Source organism: Falco peregrinus, chromosome 2 (genome assembly GCF_023634155.1).
Source record: "Falco peregrinus isolate bFalPer1 chromosome 2, bFalPer1.pri, whole genome shotgun sequence".
Taxonomy (NCBI): domain Eukaryota; kingdom Metazoa; phylum Chordata; class Aves; order Falconiformes; family Falconidae; genus Falco; species Falco peregrinus.
The window spans coordinates 67303528-67322486 of record NC_073722.1 but is presented as its reverse complement, the minus strand read 5'-3'; the positions used below and the strand labels follow the sequence as shown (position 1 = coordinate 67322486).

The window sequence follows — 18959 nt, the reverse complement described above, 5'->3', positions numbered from 1 at the left end:
ATTTCAGTTTCCCAAACTTTTTATAATCTGTAGGTTTTCTGTCAATGAGAGATCACAAGCTAGGCAGCCTCCCAGTATATTCCAACACACCTTATTTCTAGCAAATATATATTATTTCCTCATTTTTTGGCATGAGACTATGGGAGTGGCATAAAAGATAAGAAAGGAGGCCCTGCTAACAAATAGCTTGTTACTGAAACATTCCCCTCACAACTCAAGCTCATTTAATGGGTGAGTACACACCTCATCCACCACACATGCATCCCATACTCTCCCTTACCTCTAACCAGATTCAGCTTTTTGAAAGCTCCCAACAGCATCCACTCCCAAGTAATTTTGGTGCTTATCTCTGTCTCTAGCTTCTGAGGCCCAGCTGGGCCATTCTCTGTCAACCATTTTCTGACCTTGCCTTTTGCTTGAGGCTCGGCTGTTTCTTTCCATCCGTCTCATTACCCCCACAAAGGCCACCTGCATACTACCAGGTCCTTCTCCTGAAGATACTTCCTTCCCTTCCACCACTGTGGACACTCACACAACCCTAGTTGCACTTTTGTGTCTCCTTTCAAGTTCCCATCTTCTTCCTGCTCTGCAGGACTGCTTCTTTCTCTCTCTCTGGTGCTCTGCATCTTCACCTCATCTGCCTCACCTGAAGAAGGAAACAGTGACCCTAGCCCCCTTCCTTCACAGGTGGCATCCTGGGGAGGCAGCAGCAGTTCTCTCCGTCTCTAGGACAGAAGTTCACGGTCCACAGAATGGTTCAAATTTTACATCAGTGTAGTTTCTGGTGGTTAATACTGGCTCCTTCTTCACACCTAAACAGGGCATACTGCAAAGATACTTCTGGCTTTGAAAAGCCTCTTTATGTCCTTTCTGTGCTGTTTGGTTATTTCCTCAGAAAAAAAAAGAAAGGTCTTAGAGCATGCAAGGGACCTCAAAGATTCCTTAGTTGTCCATGTTACTGCCCAGTCTCTGCACACATATTTCCTCTGTCCATGTTCAAGTTTCCAGCTCATTGGTTCTTTCAATGACAGGCACCATAAAGATTTAATTGTGTATTTTTTGTACTGATCCTGCTTTTTCCTCTGCTCCTTTCTGCTCTTCTTTCTCTATATATGCTGGCCACCCTGTTTTGGATACAAGCCAGGATGCTATTGGCCTCCTTGGCCACCTGGGCACACTGCTGGCTCATGTTCAGCCGGCTGTTGACCAGCACCCCCAGGTCCTTTTCCCCCAGGCAGCTTTCCAGCCGCTCTGCCCCAAGCCTGTAGCGTTGTGTGGGGTTGGTGTGACCCAAGTGCAGGACCCGGCACTTCTCCATATAAATACCTCCAGGGATGGTGAGTCCACCACCTCCCTGAATAGCCTGTTACAACGCTTGGCCAACCTTTCAGTGAAGACATTTTTCTTAATATCCAATCTAAACCTCCCCTGGCACAATTTGAGGCTGTCCTGTTGCTTGTTATCTGGGAGAAGAGACCTACCCCCACCTCCCTTGGCAGTCCTGGATTAACAGTTGGACTTGATGATCTCAAAGGTCTTTTCCAACCTAAATGATTCTACAGTTCTATGAATATCAGAGATTTATTTTTCTTCCCTCTTTGGACTGAATTTACTTTTTCAATGTAACCTTCTCCCATCATTCATAGGCAAGTAATAAACCTGTGAAGGAAGTCATGGACACATGGACCAGGCAAATGGGCTATCCTGTTTTGGAGATGGGAAGTAATTCAGTATTCACACAGAAACGTTTTCTCTTGGATCCCAATGCAAATGTTTCTCATCCTCCTTCTGGTCTTGGGTAAGTTCTTACTATAAATGTCTATCCAAAACAGGTAAAAAAACTGTACAGATACTCTCTTCAACCAGTACACACATAGGCAGTGTAATACCCATTCTTGCTAAGCTTACTCTTAGCGTTTGTTTTTAAAAAGAAAACAGCAGAAAGTTAGATACAAATATTTCAAATTTAGGGCAGGATCAGCCTTTTGTCTCAGGGTTTCTTTCTCAGACACAGCAAAGGAAAATTGGACCGGGTCTCTCAGAAAATCTTACTTCCACACACAGACACCTCAGATGACTGCAAGTCATCTGTTGAACAACTGCAAATTATAGTCTGCCAGGCTAAGGAAAACTGACACAAAATCGTCTCTCCAGAAATCAGAGACTATCATCCAGATACTTTATATCACAATAGTTTATTCCTTTTCCTATATTGTATAGAATCCATAATACATCACAGGGTCTTCACATACAATACAGGGTCTTCTCTACATGTCTTAAAAACATGAATTACTGTGAAATTGCTAGAAATGTACAAATGGGGGGTTTTGCCTATTTAACTCAGGACAGTATTGCTTAATTCTACCCATCTAAAAGACAGTTATCTAGTTAAAATTAGCGATCTTGGGGTTTATGTGGCCAGAGAGCCAGCTGCAGGCGTTCATGTACCCTATTCTTCAGTCCATCCCACTTCTACATCTTTGATGCCAGTGCCAGCAGTAGATGCTCAGAGCCTGGAAAGCTCAGCAGGAGAGCGCCTGAAGAGCAGAACAGAGGAATTCCAGCCAGTAAGTAAGCTTAATCGAGGGGCCCAACTTCAATACCTCTATTCAAATGCCTGTAGCATGGGGAATAAACAAGAGGAGTTAGAGATGTGCATACACTTGCAGAGCTATGATCTTGTTGGCATCACAGAGACATGATGAGATGGCTCCTGTGACTGGAGTGTTGGAATGGAAGGATGCAGGCTCTTGGGGAAGGACAGGCAGGGGAGACAAGAAGGGGGTGTCACCCTCTATGTCAATGACCAGCTGGAGTGCATGGAGCTCCACCTGGGGATGGATGAGGAGCCAACTGAGAACTTATGGGTCAGGATCAAAGGGAGGGCAAGGACAGGTGACAGTATAGTTGGGGTCTGCTGCAGGCCACCTGACCAGGAGGAACAAGTAGATGTGGCCCTCTGTTTGAGGGAGCCACCTCATATTCTCAAGCCCTGGTCCTCAGGGGGGGACTTCAACTATCCCGATACCTGTTGGAGGGACCACACAGCAGGGTATAAGCAATCCAGGAGGTTCCTGGAATGCATCAATGGTAGCTTCCTTCTCCAAGTGATAGAGGAGCCAAGGAGGAGAGGCGCTGTGCTGGACCTTGTTCTCACCAACAAGGAGGGGCTCATGGGGAAAGTGAAGCTCAAGGCAGCCTTGGCTGCAGTGACCATGAAATGGTGGGGTTCAAGATCCTTAGGGCAAAAGGAGGGTGCACAGCAAGATCGCTACCTCGGGCTTCAGTAGAGCTGACTTTGGCCTCTTCAGGGATCTGCTTGGTAGAGTACCATGGGATAAAACCCTGGAGAGAAGAAGGACCCAAGAAAGCTGGTTAATATTCGAGGGCCACCTCCTCCAAGCTCAGGAGCGATGCGTCCCAACACAGAGGAAGTCAGGCAAAAATGCCAGGAGGCCTGCATGGATGAACAAGGAGCTCCTGGACAAACTCAGACACAAAAAGGAAGCCTACAGAGGGTGGAAGGAAGGACAGGTAGCCCAGGAGGAATACAGAGAAATTGTCCAAGCAGCCAGGGATCAGGTTAGGAAACCTAAAGCCCTGATAGAATGAAATCTGGCCAGGGACACCAAGGACAACAAGAAAAGCTTCTATAGGTACATTGGTGACAAAAGGGAGACTAGGGAAAATGTGAGCCTACTCCGAAAGGAAACTGGCATGGGTTACCTGGGACATGGAGAAGACTGAGGTAACTCAACAATTTTTTGCCTCAGTCTCCACCAGAAAGTGCTCCACCCCCATCACCCAAGTCGAAAAAGGTAAAGGCAGGGACTGGGAGAATGAAGAACTGCCCACTGCAGGAGAAGATCAGGATCAAGATCTTCTAAGGAACCTGAAGGTGCACAAGTCTATGGGACCTGACAAGATGCACCCACAGATCCTGACGAAACTGGCAGATGAAGTGGCTAAGCCACTATCCATCATATTTGCCGTCATGGCAGGCCAGTGAAGTTCCCACTGGCTGGAAAAAGGGAAACATAACCCCCATTTTTAAAAAGGGAAAAAAGAAGACCTGGGGAACTACAGGCCACTCAGACTCGCCTCTGTGCCTGGCAAGGCCATGGAGCAGGTCCCCCTGGAAACTATGCTAATGCACATGGGAAACAAGGAGGTCATTGGTGACAGCCAACATGGCTTTACTAAGGGAAAATCATGTCTGACAAATCTGGTGGCCTTCTATGACACGGTTACAGCACTGATGAATAAGGGAAGATAAATTAATATCTACCTGGACTTGTGCAAAGTATTTGACACTGTCCTGCATGACATGCTTCTGTCTAAACTGGAGAGATATGGATTTGATGGATAGACCACTTGGTGGATAAGGAATTGGCTGGGTGGTTGCACTTAAGAGTTGTGGTCAACACCTCAATGTACGAGTGGCAACCAGTGACAAGTGGTGTTCCTCAGGGGTCAGTATTGGGACCAGTGCTGTTTAATATCTTTCTCAGCGACATGGACAGTGGGATTCAGTGCACCCTCAGCACGGTTGCTGACAACACCAAGCTGTGTGGTGCAGTTGACACACTGGAGGGAAGGGATGCCATCCTGAGGGACCTTGACAGGCTTGAGAGGTGGGCCCGTGTGAACCTCATGCAGTTCAACAACACCAAGTGCAAGGTCCTGCACGTGGGTTGGTGCAGTCCCAAGCACAGATACATATACCGGCTGGGGGATGAAGGGATTGAGAGCAGCCCTGTGGAGAAGGACTTGGGGGTGTTGGTTAATGAGAAGCTCAGCATGACCTGGCAATGTGCGTTTGCAGCCCAGAAAGCCACATGTACCCTGGGCTGCATCAAAAGAATTATGGTCAGCAGGTTGAAGGAGGTGATTCTCCCCTTCTCATGAGACCCCACCTGGAGTACTGTGTTCACCTCTGGGGTCCCCAAAATAGGCAGGACAATGGACCTGTTGCAGTAAGTCCAGAGGAGGGCTATGAAGGTGAGAGGAGGACTGGAGCACCTCACCTATGAAGACGGGCTGAGAGAGCTGGAGCTGTTCAGCCTGGAGAAGAGAAGGCTCCGGGGGGACCTTATAGCAGCCTTTCAGTACCTAAAAGGGGGCCTACAAGAAAGCTGAAGAGGGACTTATTAGGAGGGCCTGCAGTGAAAGGACAAAGCATAATGGTTTGAAACTAGAAGAAGGTAGATTCAGATTAGGTATTAGAAAGAAATTCTTTACTGTGAGAGTGGTGTGGTGCTGGAACAAGTTGCCCAGAGCAGCTGTGGATGCCCCATCCCTGGCAGTGTTCAGGGCCAGGCTGGATGGGGCTCTAAGCAACGTGCTCTAGTGGAAGGTGACCCTGCCCATGGCAGGGGGGTTGGATCTAAATGATCTTTAAGGTCCTTTCCAACACAAATCATTCTATGATTCTATTCAGGACAGATGGGATACTGTATAGGAACATATTTGTTAATTAACAGATGCCTAACCTGATGGGACATGAACACTACCCAGTGGGTTGTTAGACCTGCACAGTAAAACGGCTCGGCTGCACTATGGCATTGACCAGCTGACTAACTGTTCAGAGCTTGCATTGTGTTATATTTAGCCAGTTCCAATTTTTAAGCAATGCAACTTTGCTAACATTTCAGTGAAAGAGATTCAAATTAACCCATATTAGGAAGGTTTCATTCCTTGAACTAGCCCAATCAACTAAACCAGTAAAATTTCCTGTGTGAACCAGAACTAAATCTACCCAAATGCACTTTTCCATTACTTCTACTAGGTATTTTAATACAAAGAGAAGAAAAAAAAAAAATAAAAAGGAGAAAATGAAGAAACAGCTGTGGCCAGTTTATTTCTTTTTGATTAAAAGGAAAAAACTTGAGCAATGAGAAGGCCCACAGTATTGGCAGTTTTGGAGAGGTATCAAAAGACTTGGGATGAGGTAGTTACCTGTTTATTTGCAACACTGTATTTCTCCCAACATAAGCAGAGGAGTGTGCAGGCTTTTGAAGCAGCTTTAGCTGCAAACTACAACATCGTGCCATATGAAGGCTGGTGTTACAAAGTATTCAGGCAAAAGTACTTCTTTGTGTTAAAAATTTTGACTCACTGCACTATGCTCTAGGGTAGCAGCCTCAGGAATCCTACTTTTGTTTGACTTCAAGACTTAAAGTACGTTGCCATTTCTTGAGTAGAAATCCCAGCACTGTTCCTACCTTAACCTGTCAAGAAGCTGAGCTGTGTGCTGCCCCTGCTATTCCCAAAGTAAAAGGGGAATTTTTTTTCTGAATATGTAGGTTTTATAAATGACTTCAAAATAAAATGCATTAATATATACAATAATGCTGATATTATCTATCTGGAAACAGACTTACTCCCTTGACTAAAAGTCAATCCACTGAAAATCAATACCTCCTCCTTCCACCTTTACAAATGGGGATAAGGAAGCTCCTGAAGAGATCCTACCCTAGATGGAAAAGGCCTATTTCATGTCCAGGTGTGGAGTTTTGATTTAAGCATTGAAAACTCCAGGCCTTCTGTATGCTTTACTCTCTGAATCCTGCAGAGATAGTCTCCTGAGCTGCCTGCTTGTTTCAAGCTTGTCTGTCTTGAGACGTCCTCTCCTGCATGATGGCACTCAAAAGAAATAGAAATTCAAAAACTTGTGCTCTTAATAGAGCTGCTGTACAAATATATAGCTACAGCACAGCATGTCAGGAACACATCCTCAATACGCACAGTCAACAGGACAGTTATTGTATCTTATGCTCAGGAAAAGTACTTATGTATGTAATCCCAGGAACATATAATGAAAACTAAATAGAATCCCCTTCATTAAATGCATTTACAAAACCAGGGTTTAAAAAAAAAACTTTTATGTGCTTTCTCTTGGGGTAACACAATACTGGAGCTTCTGGCTAAACAATAACCTCTCTAAACTCCGTGGCAGTAAGTTCCATAAGAGAACTAGTAAAATCTAGAAGCGTATAAATCTTTTAAGATATTTTTGTTCAGAAGATGCAAAACAATAGCTGATCTTTCTTCCCAGAGGCATCAGAGAGATCATAGCCTTCATTTTGATATGTTTTGGAAGTTAATGACAATTCACTTAATTCAGGGTTGTAAAGACAACTCAGGTTTTCCTGTAGCGTTTGTCACCAGGGGGTTTAAGATGGAAGAAAAATCTCCCTGGGATGGACTGTAATATACTAACATGAACAGCAGCTGACTGCTCAAACAGGCTTAATAATTTTAGCAGGCCTATGCAGGTACATTCATGGCGTGCTCTTCCATCCTACTTCCCTGACTGCCTGGTTACGATCTTGGTCAGGCTGTGCTGTGGCTCCCTTCCAGGCCAAACATCTCAGCTTTGTCCTGGGCACGCCCCAGAGCAAGGAGCCTGCACCTAACCCCTGAAGGTGTTTATGAAATTGAAGAGCAAGAGGTAAGGACACATTTGGCTCCCAGTGCTTTATCATAGAGGAATTAGGGTTGTCTTGGAGAATGAAAACAGGCTGGAAAAGGCAAGAGGTCCTACTGACTGTATGGCAGTGGTTGCTTAAGCTCTTTCAGTTTTCCCATCTGTAAAACAGGTTTCATAATACTTCACCACTTAATTCAAGTCAGCGTTACAAAGATTAACTGGTGTCTGCACAAAGCCCTAGACACATCAACATTAACACTGACACCAACCATCCACACATGATCAACTTTTACTAAATTAATTGTTTTGTACACTGTTAGATTATTATCTGACATGACATGAAGATACTGCTTAGCAGGGCTGCATTTTCCAGAGCAGTAGTAATAAGCTACACAGTATAGCACAATGAAAGTTCATTCACGTGATCTCTCTCTGATTATGGCTAAATGTTACCCTTTCCAGCGTATGGAGTCACCAAGAGGTGACTGAGAGCATTCAGAAGGACATGGCCCTAAGTTCCATTGATTTTCAGGAGAAAAAAAAACCAAAAAAACCTAGATAAATTGTGCAACTTTCAGACTTAACTTTAGGCACATAATTAACACAGTGCCTTATTAACTCGACTAATACATCAACATCAAACACTGGAAAAAATCCTACTCCACTCCCTTGCTCAGTCCACAAGATGCCTTTTGAGAACTATTGATAAATACAAAGTATTAAGACAAGCTACTGCTATTCTTTATCTGTAGAGCATGAACACACTCAGGCACTTCATGTTTTTTATTTTGCTTTTCAGGGAATATAACTGTCCCAATCATACCACACCAATATCTGACATTTTGTTGCCTGAATAGAGTATCCTAACACAGAAACATCTTTACAGCATAAACAACAGCTACTGGTAAAATGCAGTGCTTTGTTACAAGGGATATTTAGTAAATGTGTATGTACCTAAGTACACAGTTGGCTTCATAAAACAAGATGTAAGCATTAAAACAAATAAAAAGATACACTGGAATTTTACCTTTAGCATTTGGTTTCAAATGTCATTTGTTTCTCTTTCCCTTTAAATAATTTCAGCTACAAATGGAATATACCAGTGAAATGGAGACTTGGGAGTTCAATAAATTATACTTTCTACAACACATCAGATTCTGCAGGTAAATTTCCCCTTCTCTTCTTAGAATAATGAATGGATAAATCTTTTCAATGTCCTTAACGAGAAATAAAATACAGAATTAACTTTCATACTCTTCTGTTTTCAAATCCGGGAACCAGCACACAGCTTGGTTGGGCTGAAGTTAGTAGTCATTTCTGCAGTAAGCTGATTATTTCCCCTGTACACACATTATGTCAGTTTAGGCTCAATTCAGTAAAGTGCTTAAGCATGTATTTAAATCCAGTCCTATTCAAGGAAGGATCTAAGCATACTTTTAATTATGGTGTACTAAAATCAATGGGACTTAGATACACCCTTTGTCTAGTCTAAGAGGTGAAGCGAGAGGCTGATGAATACATCTGTGGCATGCTAAACTGGCAATCTGAATTCAGTTAAAGAAAAAGATCTATAAATGATTACAGACATTTTCTAATGCTGATTTCAGGAATGAGGAAATACCTACAAGGGTATTTTTGATGATTGTTCTATTATGCAGTCAAATCTGAATTTCTTATTCTACAACTCTAGTGGCTAAAAATGGGGTGGGGGGGAGAAAGAAAAATTACTGATTTTTTGAGTTTTTACATTCTGTCACATGCTGGAATTTCAGAAATATCACAATCAGCTCTTCTGTTCTTGTACTTGTTTGAATGTTACCTATTTAAAATGTGATTTGTCTTGTTATTCTGCTTTTTTTTTACCTGGTTGCCTTTAGTATCTATGCAAAAGCAAACAAAAAAGCCTGTGTCATAGAATCATAGAGTATTAGAATATCTTGAGTTGGAAGGGATCCATAAGGATCATCAAGTCCATGGCTTGGTGCTGTGGGGAGCCTGTTCCAGTGATTTGCCACCCTTTCAGTGCAGAACCTTTTCTTAATGTCCAATCTGAACTTCCCCTGATGCAGCTTCATTCTGTTTCTTCATGTCATGTCATGTGGCTGGTCGCCAAAGAGAGGATATCAGCACCTCCCCCTCTGCTGCCCCCCTTGAGGAAGTTGTAGGTTACAACGAAGTCATGATGAAAGTCAGAGATTAACATAAAGAAATTTTCCTTCTCTAACTTCCACATGACATTACAGTGGGCTGCAATGGGCTGTTAACTTGACTTGCAGAGGCATGATCAGGTGCTTACTTTTACACCAGTAAAAATCTTAGCTAGTAGGGCAAACAGCAACTGTAGGGGGCGGAAATGCCTTTTGAAATACCTTGTCTGTATGAGTCATCCAAAAAGAAAAGTGCTTTTATCTCCAGCCACTCTCAATCCACAAACTTAAGAAAACTGCTTTCAATAGGCAATAGAAAAACTTTCATAACTAGCAGCACCAACTGGACCAGGACAAACTTCTGAGATAGGAACATTTTTCAAAGATTCATTTTAAATGGGAAAATCCTTAATTATGTGTGCTAGAGTAAAGTCTCAGGCTATTTTGTAATTCCTTTATGTATAGCTAAAAAAGTTGAATCAGGGAAGAATACAGGGAAGGAAATCCTTAAAAAATTGGTTGAAAAAAACTGAAGAATGAAACTAATGGAGAATAAAATACAAGAAGTTTAAAACTAATAGTAAACATGAGGGTGAAAACCTTTTTAAAAGATATTTGCAAGAACTCATTCTTTATGATTTTTTGCTTTTTACAATGACACTAATTTTCACAATGATCTCCACTTTAAAGCTAACAAACTATCTAGCCCAAGTAATTACCACAATTCATTAGTCTAAGACAACTGCTGACACTCATTAAAGTCTACAATAACTCATCTTTACTCACAACTATTTAAAAAATAAAATTAAGGTTTGGATCTTATTTTTGTGTTCATTAAAACCAAATACTACTTTTAGAGTCAAGCAATCTCCATTGAGTTCTGTGTCATAGAAGACGCACAAACTGATCACTGTTTGTTTTTCAGGAATTGGAATAGCATCACCTCCTAATACTTTTGTGAACATTAATCCAGGCCACATTGGATTTTACCGGGTGAATTATGATAGTCAAAACTGGGCCAGGTTAAGCACTCTTCTGGTCAGCAACCACACAGTGAGTGTTATAACATTAACTGTCTGGTAGGTCTCTTACAGAGGTCTGTAGAGGCTATTTTTTCTGCAAATACTCTATATATTCTTGATCACTCTTTTCCTCTTTTCACACAGGATTTTTCAGCTGCTGACCGTGCAGGGATTTTGGATGATGCCTTTTCTTTAGCTAGGTAAACTCATTCCCTGCAGAGATTTCAACACAAGCTCTTCACTTCCCATTGCCTATTAATTAGAATTAAGTTAGGTGGTTGAAAGAAAATTTCTGAATTTGTTACAGGATTTTATTTGCTTATGTTGTCCTTCAAAAGGGGCAAATTCAAGTAGGCATTGGCAACTTGCAGTGCCAATGCAGTCAAGAGAAATGCCCCCCTTCAGTGGCAGAAAAAAAGAGGGCTTTAATTGCACATGTCTTAGAAAGGGGAAATTTTGACATGTAAGTAACAATAATAGAAGCACTCCAGAAGAAATCGGGTGTCCAGAAAATCAGAGGCATGCCTACAATGCATAGCATGGCATTAGGAAGTTACCATCTCAGCTATCTCGTTTAGAAACTTGCCTGGAAACTTCTAGTTCTTGTACCCAGCCATGCTGTCACAGATAAAACTTTAGGCGACCTTCTGTGACAGCCTGTAAGTCTGAATCTCCTTAGCCTTTCAGGATGTCTCCAGAGCTAGCAATTCGTTCTTGTGTGACAGGGGTTAATGTAGTCAGTTGAGGACTGTCAGTGCCGCTTCTGGGCACACTGGGCTGCTGCACAATGTGAGCAGCCTCCTCACAGCAGTGAGAGCTCCTGTGGTTAGGCGTTGATCAACAGTGGTCCTCAGTGGTCTCTTTGGAAAACATCTCCCAAATTACATTCCAGACTATTTTCCCCCTCCCAGGATTTATTATTTCAGACCCTCTAAAGTAAATAGTGTTCTAATATCTTCAGTTCTTCAAATTCATTAAAATAACAAAAGTTATGTTTCTCCTTTCACAGACCTAGACTTGTGAATTATTCTGTTCCCCTGGAGCTCACAAGATACCTAACAAATGAAACAGACTATTTACCTTGGCATAGAGTTATATCGTCTGTAACTTACGTCGCAAACATGCTTGAAGATGATACAAATCTCTATCCCCGGTTTCAGGTGATGAAGAAAAAAAATATTCCTGCATGGTACCACTGGATCTGTAACAGTAATAATATCATGTTACAAGTGATTTTTCAATGTTGCTGAGCTATCAGTATTTACTTTTTGTTACTGTACTGTTTTAAAAAGTGCTGAAAACTTCTTAGTACTGTTCTGAGGATCACCTGGATTCTCAATTCAGGACTATTCACTTGGAGGAAAGAAATTATGCCTAATTATTCTTATAATCCATCACCATAAGTCATAGTACAGACTTTTTTAGTCAAGGCTGTCCTGCATCCAGTAAAGTACGTATAGGGCAGCACAATCTCTGACACCTGTCCTCAGCATAACGGATGGCTGTAGCTCAATGTGACAGTAAGCAGGTTTGTTAGTTGACTTAACGTGCTGAACATGATTTAATGGTCACCAAAATAAGTGCGTCATGAACTCAGTATTATCTCAGGAAAACAGTTGTGGCAGTGTGTCCTTGCTGCATCCCAACCTTCATTTGAGTACACAGATAAGGCTGGAGAGAAGCAGGTTACCTTTGTCATAGCTGCATATCGGTATTGCAGGCATTCAGCCTTGGCCTGCTGTGGTGATCTGGAAAGATTGTGCTTGTGTGTGTTTGTGTTACTTTTTGTTGAAGAGGTGCTAGTTCTGGGAAAAATGAAGGAAAACAAAATATGAATACAAATATATTATTCTTTAAAGAAATCTACACAAGTAACCAACCCTCCTTTTCTCTCTCAGGAATATTTTCGCCAACTGGTAAAACCCACTGTGAATCAACTGCAGTGGAATGATAAAGGAGGCCATTTGGAGAGGTTGAACGATCTTTTCTTTTTTTCCTTCTCAGATTATTGATGGATTCAAAGAATGGTAAGCAGTAGGAAAATATATCTCTCTCTTTTAAAGGCTTCTTCGTGCATCTGTTCTAGACTTTGCCTGCAGTATGGATGACACAGAATCTTTGAATAATGCTTCTCAACTATTCAAGCAATGGCTACAAGGACAAACGTGAGTGCTCACAGCTTTTGGGGCTGGTGAAGAACACAGCATGTGACTTGGTCACAGATTTCAAGCAGGAAAGGGGAAAGAATATTCAAGTACCGTTTCTTTACTTTAGAATTCCTGCAAATCTCCGACTGCTAGTATATCGCTATGGGATGCAGAACTCAGGCAATGAGTCATCATGGAATTACATGTTCCAGAAATACCAAGAAACTTCACTAGCACAAGAAAAAGAAAAGCTGCTGTATGGCCTGGCATCAGTGAAGAACATCACCCTTTTGGACAGGTGATTTAAATACACAAATGTTTTTCTTTCCCTACAGAAGCAACTGGTCACCGTTTGGTCATTCGCCTCTCCTCTCTGCTGAGCTGTCATTTTTGTCAGATTACACCATGAGGAATGCAACACATTTGCAAGATCAGTTATCTAACACCCCTCCTCTGACAGTGTACTATAGTAGAAAAAAGACTTGCTCCTTTAGTGGAAAGATATTGGACACATGGTAGTTTCTGCACACAATCAACAGCCTTCAGCTCTTCCAACACTGCCTTCACCCTCTGTACTTTTAGCTGCCTAATAGTTAAGCATTAGGAGAAAATTAGCAGTCTATGTTTCCACTATAATCAGTGAAGGGAGGTAGGACCGCCAGAGCACTGTTTACCCCAGACCAGGAAAGCGACTTAAGGGTTGCTTTTGGGTGTTGACAGTCACTTCCCATTGGCTACAGAGGGAGCTTGCTTAAATTAGATGTCTACCTTCTAAGTAGCCAAGATTAGGCAAACAACTTTAAGCAACTGTCACTATCAGTCCTATGAAGACATCCATGTGAAGTCACAATGCTCCCTGAAGTGCTGTGCAGCGGTACTTGAGCTAGAACCAGAAATTATGTATCCATGCTGCCATGGTGACGAGGAGTCTGGATATTGCCCCAGGCTGGTCCAGCTGTCGGACTGGGCAAGCTTCTCCCCAAAATACTGCTCTGCATAGACACACCAGCTTCTTTAAACTTATCTGATAATTTTGCATGTAGTTGTATCATGTAGCAAAGATGCAGGCAAACATCTAAAAAAAACCTAGGGCCTTTCACCACTTTGTTGGAGCCTTATCTAAATATCATAAGATCATAGAATCATAAAATCATAGAACAGTTTGGGTAGGAAGGGACCTTAAAGATCATCTAGATCCAACCCCCCTGCAATTGGCAGGGACACCTTCCACTAGTGCTCAGAGCCCCATCCAGCCTGGCCCTGAACACTGCCAGGGATGGGGCATCCACAGCTGCTCTGGGCAGCCTGTGCCAGCGCCTCACCACCCTCACAGTGAAGGATTTCTTCCTAATACCTAATCTGAATCTACCCTCTTTTAGTTTAAAACCATTATGCTTTGTCCTTTCACTACAGGCCCTACTAAAAAGTCTGTCCCCATCTTTCTTATAAACACCCTCTAACTATTGAAAGGCTGCTACAAGGTCCCCCCAGAGCCTTCTCTTCTCCAGGCTGAACAGCTCCAGCTCTCTCAGCCTGTCTTCATAGGTGAGGTGCTGCAGCCCTCTTCTCACCTTCATGGCCCTCCTCTGGACTTACTGCAACAGGTCCATTGTCCTGCCTATTTTGGGGACCCCAGAGGTGAACACAGTACTCCAGGTGGGGTCTCATGAGAGCCAAGTAGAAGGGGAGAATCACCTCTCTCAACCTGCTGGCCTTGCTTCTTTTGGTGAAGCCCAGGATTCAATGGAACAAGATAAGATGGAGCAGTCTCTGCCTGGAAGAGTTCCAAGTGTAAACAAGATGAAGCAAGGGTGTATAGTAGGCTCAGGAAAAGTAAACATAGGAGTCAAAGTAATTAGAATAGTGGCAGGAGGCAGCTGTATTCCTAAATTCTTCTGACCGCAACAGCCATAGTCTAAAGCCATTCAGTAATCGCTGACATGATCAAGACATTAATTAATTAGCTAGATGAACCTGTACTTGAAGAAAATAAAAATAGCCCCTAAAGCAGGGAGAACTTGTCTCTAATTTACTATTAAAATAACAAGGAAGGATAAAAGAGCAAACAGGTTGAGGAAATTGTCCCTTACATGTAGGAAAAAAAAGAGACAGTCCTTAATCCCAGCACACAAGAGCTTAAGGGTGTTCGGCAGCTGACGCTGTGAAGCCATGACCATGCTACTCATCTCCCTCTGCAAATGTGCATGCTGAGGGATCCCTCCACTCTGTCAGTCAAAACCACCTGTGCTGCAACTGGAACCATAACTGCAGCACTTGCAGGCATGCTATGCCCAAATGTATTTTAATTTTGTGTGGATAAGAGTTTCAAACAAACATCACAGATGTCAGTGTGAGCAAGCCACCTATGTGTGTACTTATGGTCACCATAAGATCTTGTAGCCTGGACTACTACTTTTTTGGCAATTGGCTACACAAACAGGCTGGACTACTGACTGATCCAATCTTCTTTTCACTACTTGATTAAAATATAGGAAAAATCATGGGGGTTGGCTATTTTCAAGAAACTTTGAGCTATAAACCCTACTTACTTTCTAAAGAGATCCCTAACTTCAGGTTTCTTTCAATACAATTATCTCTTAACACAGTTATCAATGGATGCTTACGTTTTAGATCAGTGTGCTTCACCTTTAAAATGATGTAGACAAAAATAATAATCCTGTTTGGCAATGAGCTGTTGACTGGTGGCAAATACTTGAGAAATACAGACATTAGCATTGCATTATTTCTCATTATCGTAAGTTAAGTCTACACAGAAAGTGTTAACTTTCATGTTGCTTTCCACGAACTTTATGAAAGGCTCTCATTGATTTTTATGGCTTTTCCCTTAGGTATCTGAAATACATTTACAACACCAGCCTCATCAAAAGCCAAGATGTGTTTACAGTCCTGAGATACATCTCACATAACACCTATGGAAAAACGATGGCCTGGGACTGGATACGACTTAACTGGCAGTACTTGGTTGACAGGTATGCTACTGAACTCAGTGGAAACGTTAGGTCTACATCCATCTGTATATCTCATTATATGCCATGCTTTTCTATATTTTCACTATACAGCTATAATCACTGGCCTTTGCATAATGAAAACTGAAAGCATATTCAACACAATTATATCCATCTGCTGTGAAAAAGTACTTTGCTGTTAACTTGAAAACCATTCTTTCCCTAAATGATCACTAGCAATAAATGGTGATTAAAAAGTACAGAAAGTTGTATCAAGGCCACAGACATCTGATTACTGCATGGAAATTAGTCAGTCATGTCTCCATTCTTTCTATCCATTTCATAACAAGACAGTGTATAGAATATTTTAAAATTCCTTCTACTGGTAAAAGCAAGCAGCAGATGTACAGACAAGCAGTGGAAGTAAGAGCAAACGTTTTAGCTTTGCTCCTCCCTACTTGAGTGACTTCTCTCTCCTTCCTTCTTTCTAAGCACAGAAACAAAGTGCAGTGAGGGCACAGAAACAAAGTACACCTGCAAGCCTAGAACTGTGAACTGGACAGCATTTGTTTTGCTGAGCAGCAATATACCTAATTACCATCACGAGACAATAAGTCATTAATTAAAAAAAAAAAATCCCCCAGAATAGGTCGCTCCATTAGTAAACATACTTGAAAACACCACAGATATTGTATAGGAGTACTATTTTTCAAGTATTTCCAAAACCACTGAAATCTGAGTGCCTCTGTTTTATTGTAGTGGAGTTAGAAGTTTAAGCTTCCAATAACTGTTTGTGCCTTTTCTTTTTTTAACAGTTTTGCATCAAACATAACTTATTAAATTGTTTCTCTAGATTCACTATCAATGACAGAAACCTTGGCCGAATAGTAACTATTACCCAAACTTTCAACACTGAGCTCCAGCTATGGCAGGTACGGTGACAGCTTTTCTCTTGGTTTTAAGTCAATCTATTTAACAATATACTGGCTAGGAAACTTGGCTTTTTATCCTCTAAATGTGTAAAGCAGCATGAGTTATTGTAAAACTATCCCAGTCTCTGGGATACTAGCCTGAGCTTAAATATCTTTCCCAGCCAAAACTGCCCTTGACCAGGTCCCTATAAAAAGCCACTTGCCCAATAGCAGTGTTATTTGCGTCAAGTCAATTCCTTTTCTCTCTCTTTTCCAGATGCAAAATTTCTTTGAGAAATATCCTAATGCTGGGGCAGGAGAATTGCCCAGGAGTCAGTCAGCTGAGCAGGTGAAGAACAACATTGAATGGCTAAAAGTAAACAAGAAGGAAATACAGATGTGGCTAGAAGCACAGTCAGGCCCTTAAAGTCTTTGTTAAAAATACCAGGCACTCATGCTGGGCACTCAGATCCTCAGAGATATTTAGCAATGTGGATTTCTCACCTAGGTACCTTAAAGGACCAAGGCCTAATATTTTTTCTACAAAACTCAGGAGACCACTGCCAGGCAATGTTTGTGTAGCTGCTGAGCAGGAATAGCTTTATATTTTGAGAGATGAATTTGCCTGAACAAACAGGACAAATGTTTAAAGCTACTCAAGGCAGAAGTGATGACAGAACTGGGATCCTCACTAATCAAGCTGGTCTCACTGCTGAAAAGCTACTTCTTGGTTCACACAGAAGTATACCTAGTACACTCAGGGATTCCTTTCCAAGTGCACCTCATAGGAGCTTTCTCCTGAAGGAAAGGGAATTAAGCAGTAGTTTCAACATTGTCTGAAAATCATCCCCTATATTTATAGCTGTAAAAATTCTACATTCGGGGTTCAGCTTTGCATTCTAATACTACAGAAAGGCCAGTAAAGCTTCTCTCTGCATTGATTTCTGAAGTTCAACTACCAGTACACAAGGGATCAATATTATCATCTTTTTCAATGTAATTAGCTGGGATTCTGTACCTTGAGGTAGGGGTTGTCTTGGTTATTTTTGTCTTATTACTAAATCTTCTCAAAAGAAGAACTTGTGGCAGCCATTACTGCAAATAAGATGTATGGTACTGTTTCCTATCTTAGGGAAAAAATAAAATTTAAAATTTACCTGGAAATCTCAGTGTCTTTTTAATAAGGTGGTAAAACTGCCTGGCATACAGAAAAGCAGCTGTTACTTAGCCCAGCTATGCTATGCATATAGCCTCAGTGACTTTTGAGGGGGAAAAATCTATTATTTTCTCTGAGAAAATTATTTAAAAAAAAAAAAAAACGCAAATTCAGGCAGAGGGGACAGATGAGTCCCACTGCTGCAATTCAGTCTACTGAAGAAGTACAGGCAGCAAAGAAACAACTCTCAGTCCCCAGTCCCCCTGCCTCTGTGATGCTGGAGAAAGCAGTGCCTGCCCCTCCCAAACTGGGAGCTAGGGTGCCTTGGAGCATCCAAGCTTCCATATGCTGTGTCCTGACACAGTATGGGCAGCAGACACGAGCAGCAGCCCCATCTTCCTTGCCTTCTTGCTGGTCTCCTGAGTGGAAAGGCAGAGCAGAAGGGAACCAGCTAGAGGCAGTCCCTGTCCGGATGCCCTGGGAGCAGGACCACAGAGCACTTCACAGTAGGTAGCCCTGCAAGAGTTAGGCGTAGCTGTCAGGAAATTCTGCTGCGGGATGGGAGAACAGAAGCACGAAAAAGCATTTCTTTACTTTTCATCCTGCAATGCTATTCAAAGGGAAAGCTAGAGATGTTGAGGAGATGGCTGTAATGTACAGAAACCCTGGGGTACAGGCTCTGCCTGCTCTGGGCCTTAGTACAGCACAGAGGGCTCCAGAGAAGCTTATACAGCTCCAGATGGAAACACATTATCCCACTCCCCCAGGAGATTCAAGGCTGATACTGTTTTGGGTCTCTCCCTAGATACGCAAAGAGCTGTAACAAGCCCAGACAAATCTGGTGACCAAGTTAGTTGTCTTGTCAAAGGAAAATGTCAGTCATTTGCCTCCTGCAAACAAAACATGACAGGATTTTGACTAACAGTGGTTACAGCTTGCTACAGATGCCAGCTGCTCTTTAAGGTAAAGAGGTGGCAAAGGGCCAGGCAATTTCTTCTAGTTTTTCCTCTTCCTCAGATTCACACACAGAGGACAGTGAAAGTGAAGCAGTTGCCCACACCCAAACTACACTCAGTACACAGGGAGCGGGCTGTCCTTGGGTAGCTGCCTGCTCAGTAGGACATATGCCAACTTGCCTTCATGATTTTACAGTTTTGATGAGTGAATTGAAGAAGCAG

The 18959-nt window shown here is 42.2% G+C and overlaps 1 protein-coding gene across 1 annotated transcript in view; it reads left to right on the top strand.

Moving 5' to 3' along the window:
* The window catches only part of ENPEP (glutamyl aminopeptidase), a 41260-nt gene extending 23477 nt beyond the window's left edge, over positions 1-17783 (top strand). Inside the window, exons 10-20 of the mRNA XM_005238039.4 lie at positions 1647-1798; positions 8516-8595; positions 10505-10632; positions 10746-10801; positions 11611-11761; positions 12500-12573; positions 12665-12766; positions 12876-13046; positions 15598-15738; positions 16568-16646; positions 16903-17783. Coding sequence (XP_005238096.1) covers positions 1647-1798; positions 8516-8595; positions 10505-10632; positions 10746-10801; positions 11611-11761; positions 12500-12573; positions 12665-12766; positions 12876-13046; positions 15598-15738; positions 16568-16646; positions 16903-17052 — 1284 coding nt within the window. The 3' untranslated portion in view covers positions 17053-17783. The remainder of the gene's footprint in view (positions 1-1646; positions 1799-8515; positions 8596-10504; positions 10633-10745; positions 10802-11610; positions 11762-12499; positions 12574-12664; positions 12767-12875; positions 13047-15597; positions 15739-16567; positions 16647-16902) is intronic.
* Positions 17784-18959: the final 1176 nt, after the last annotated feature.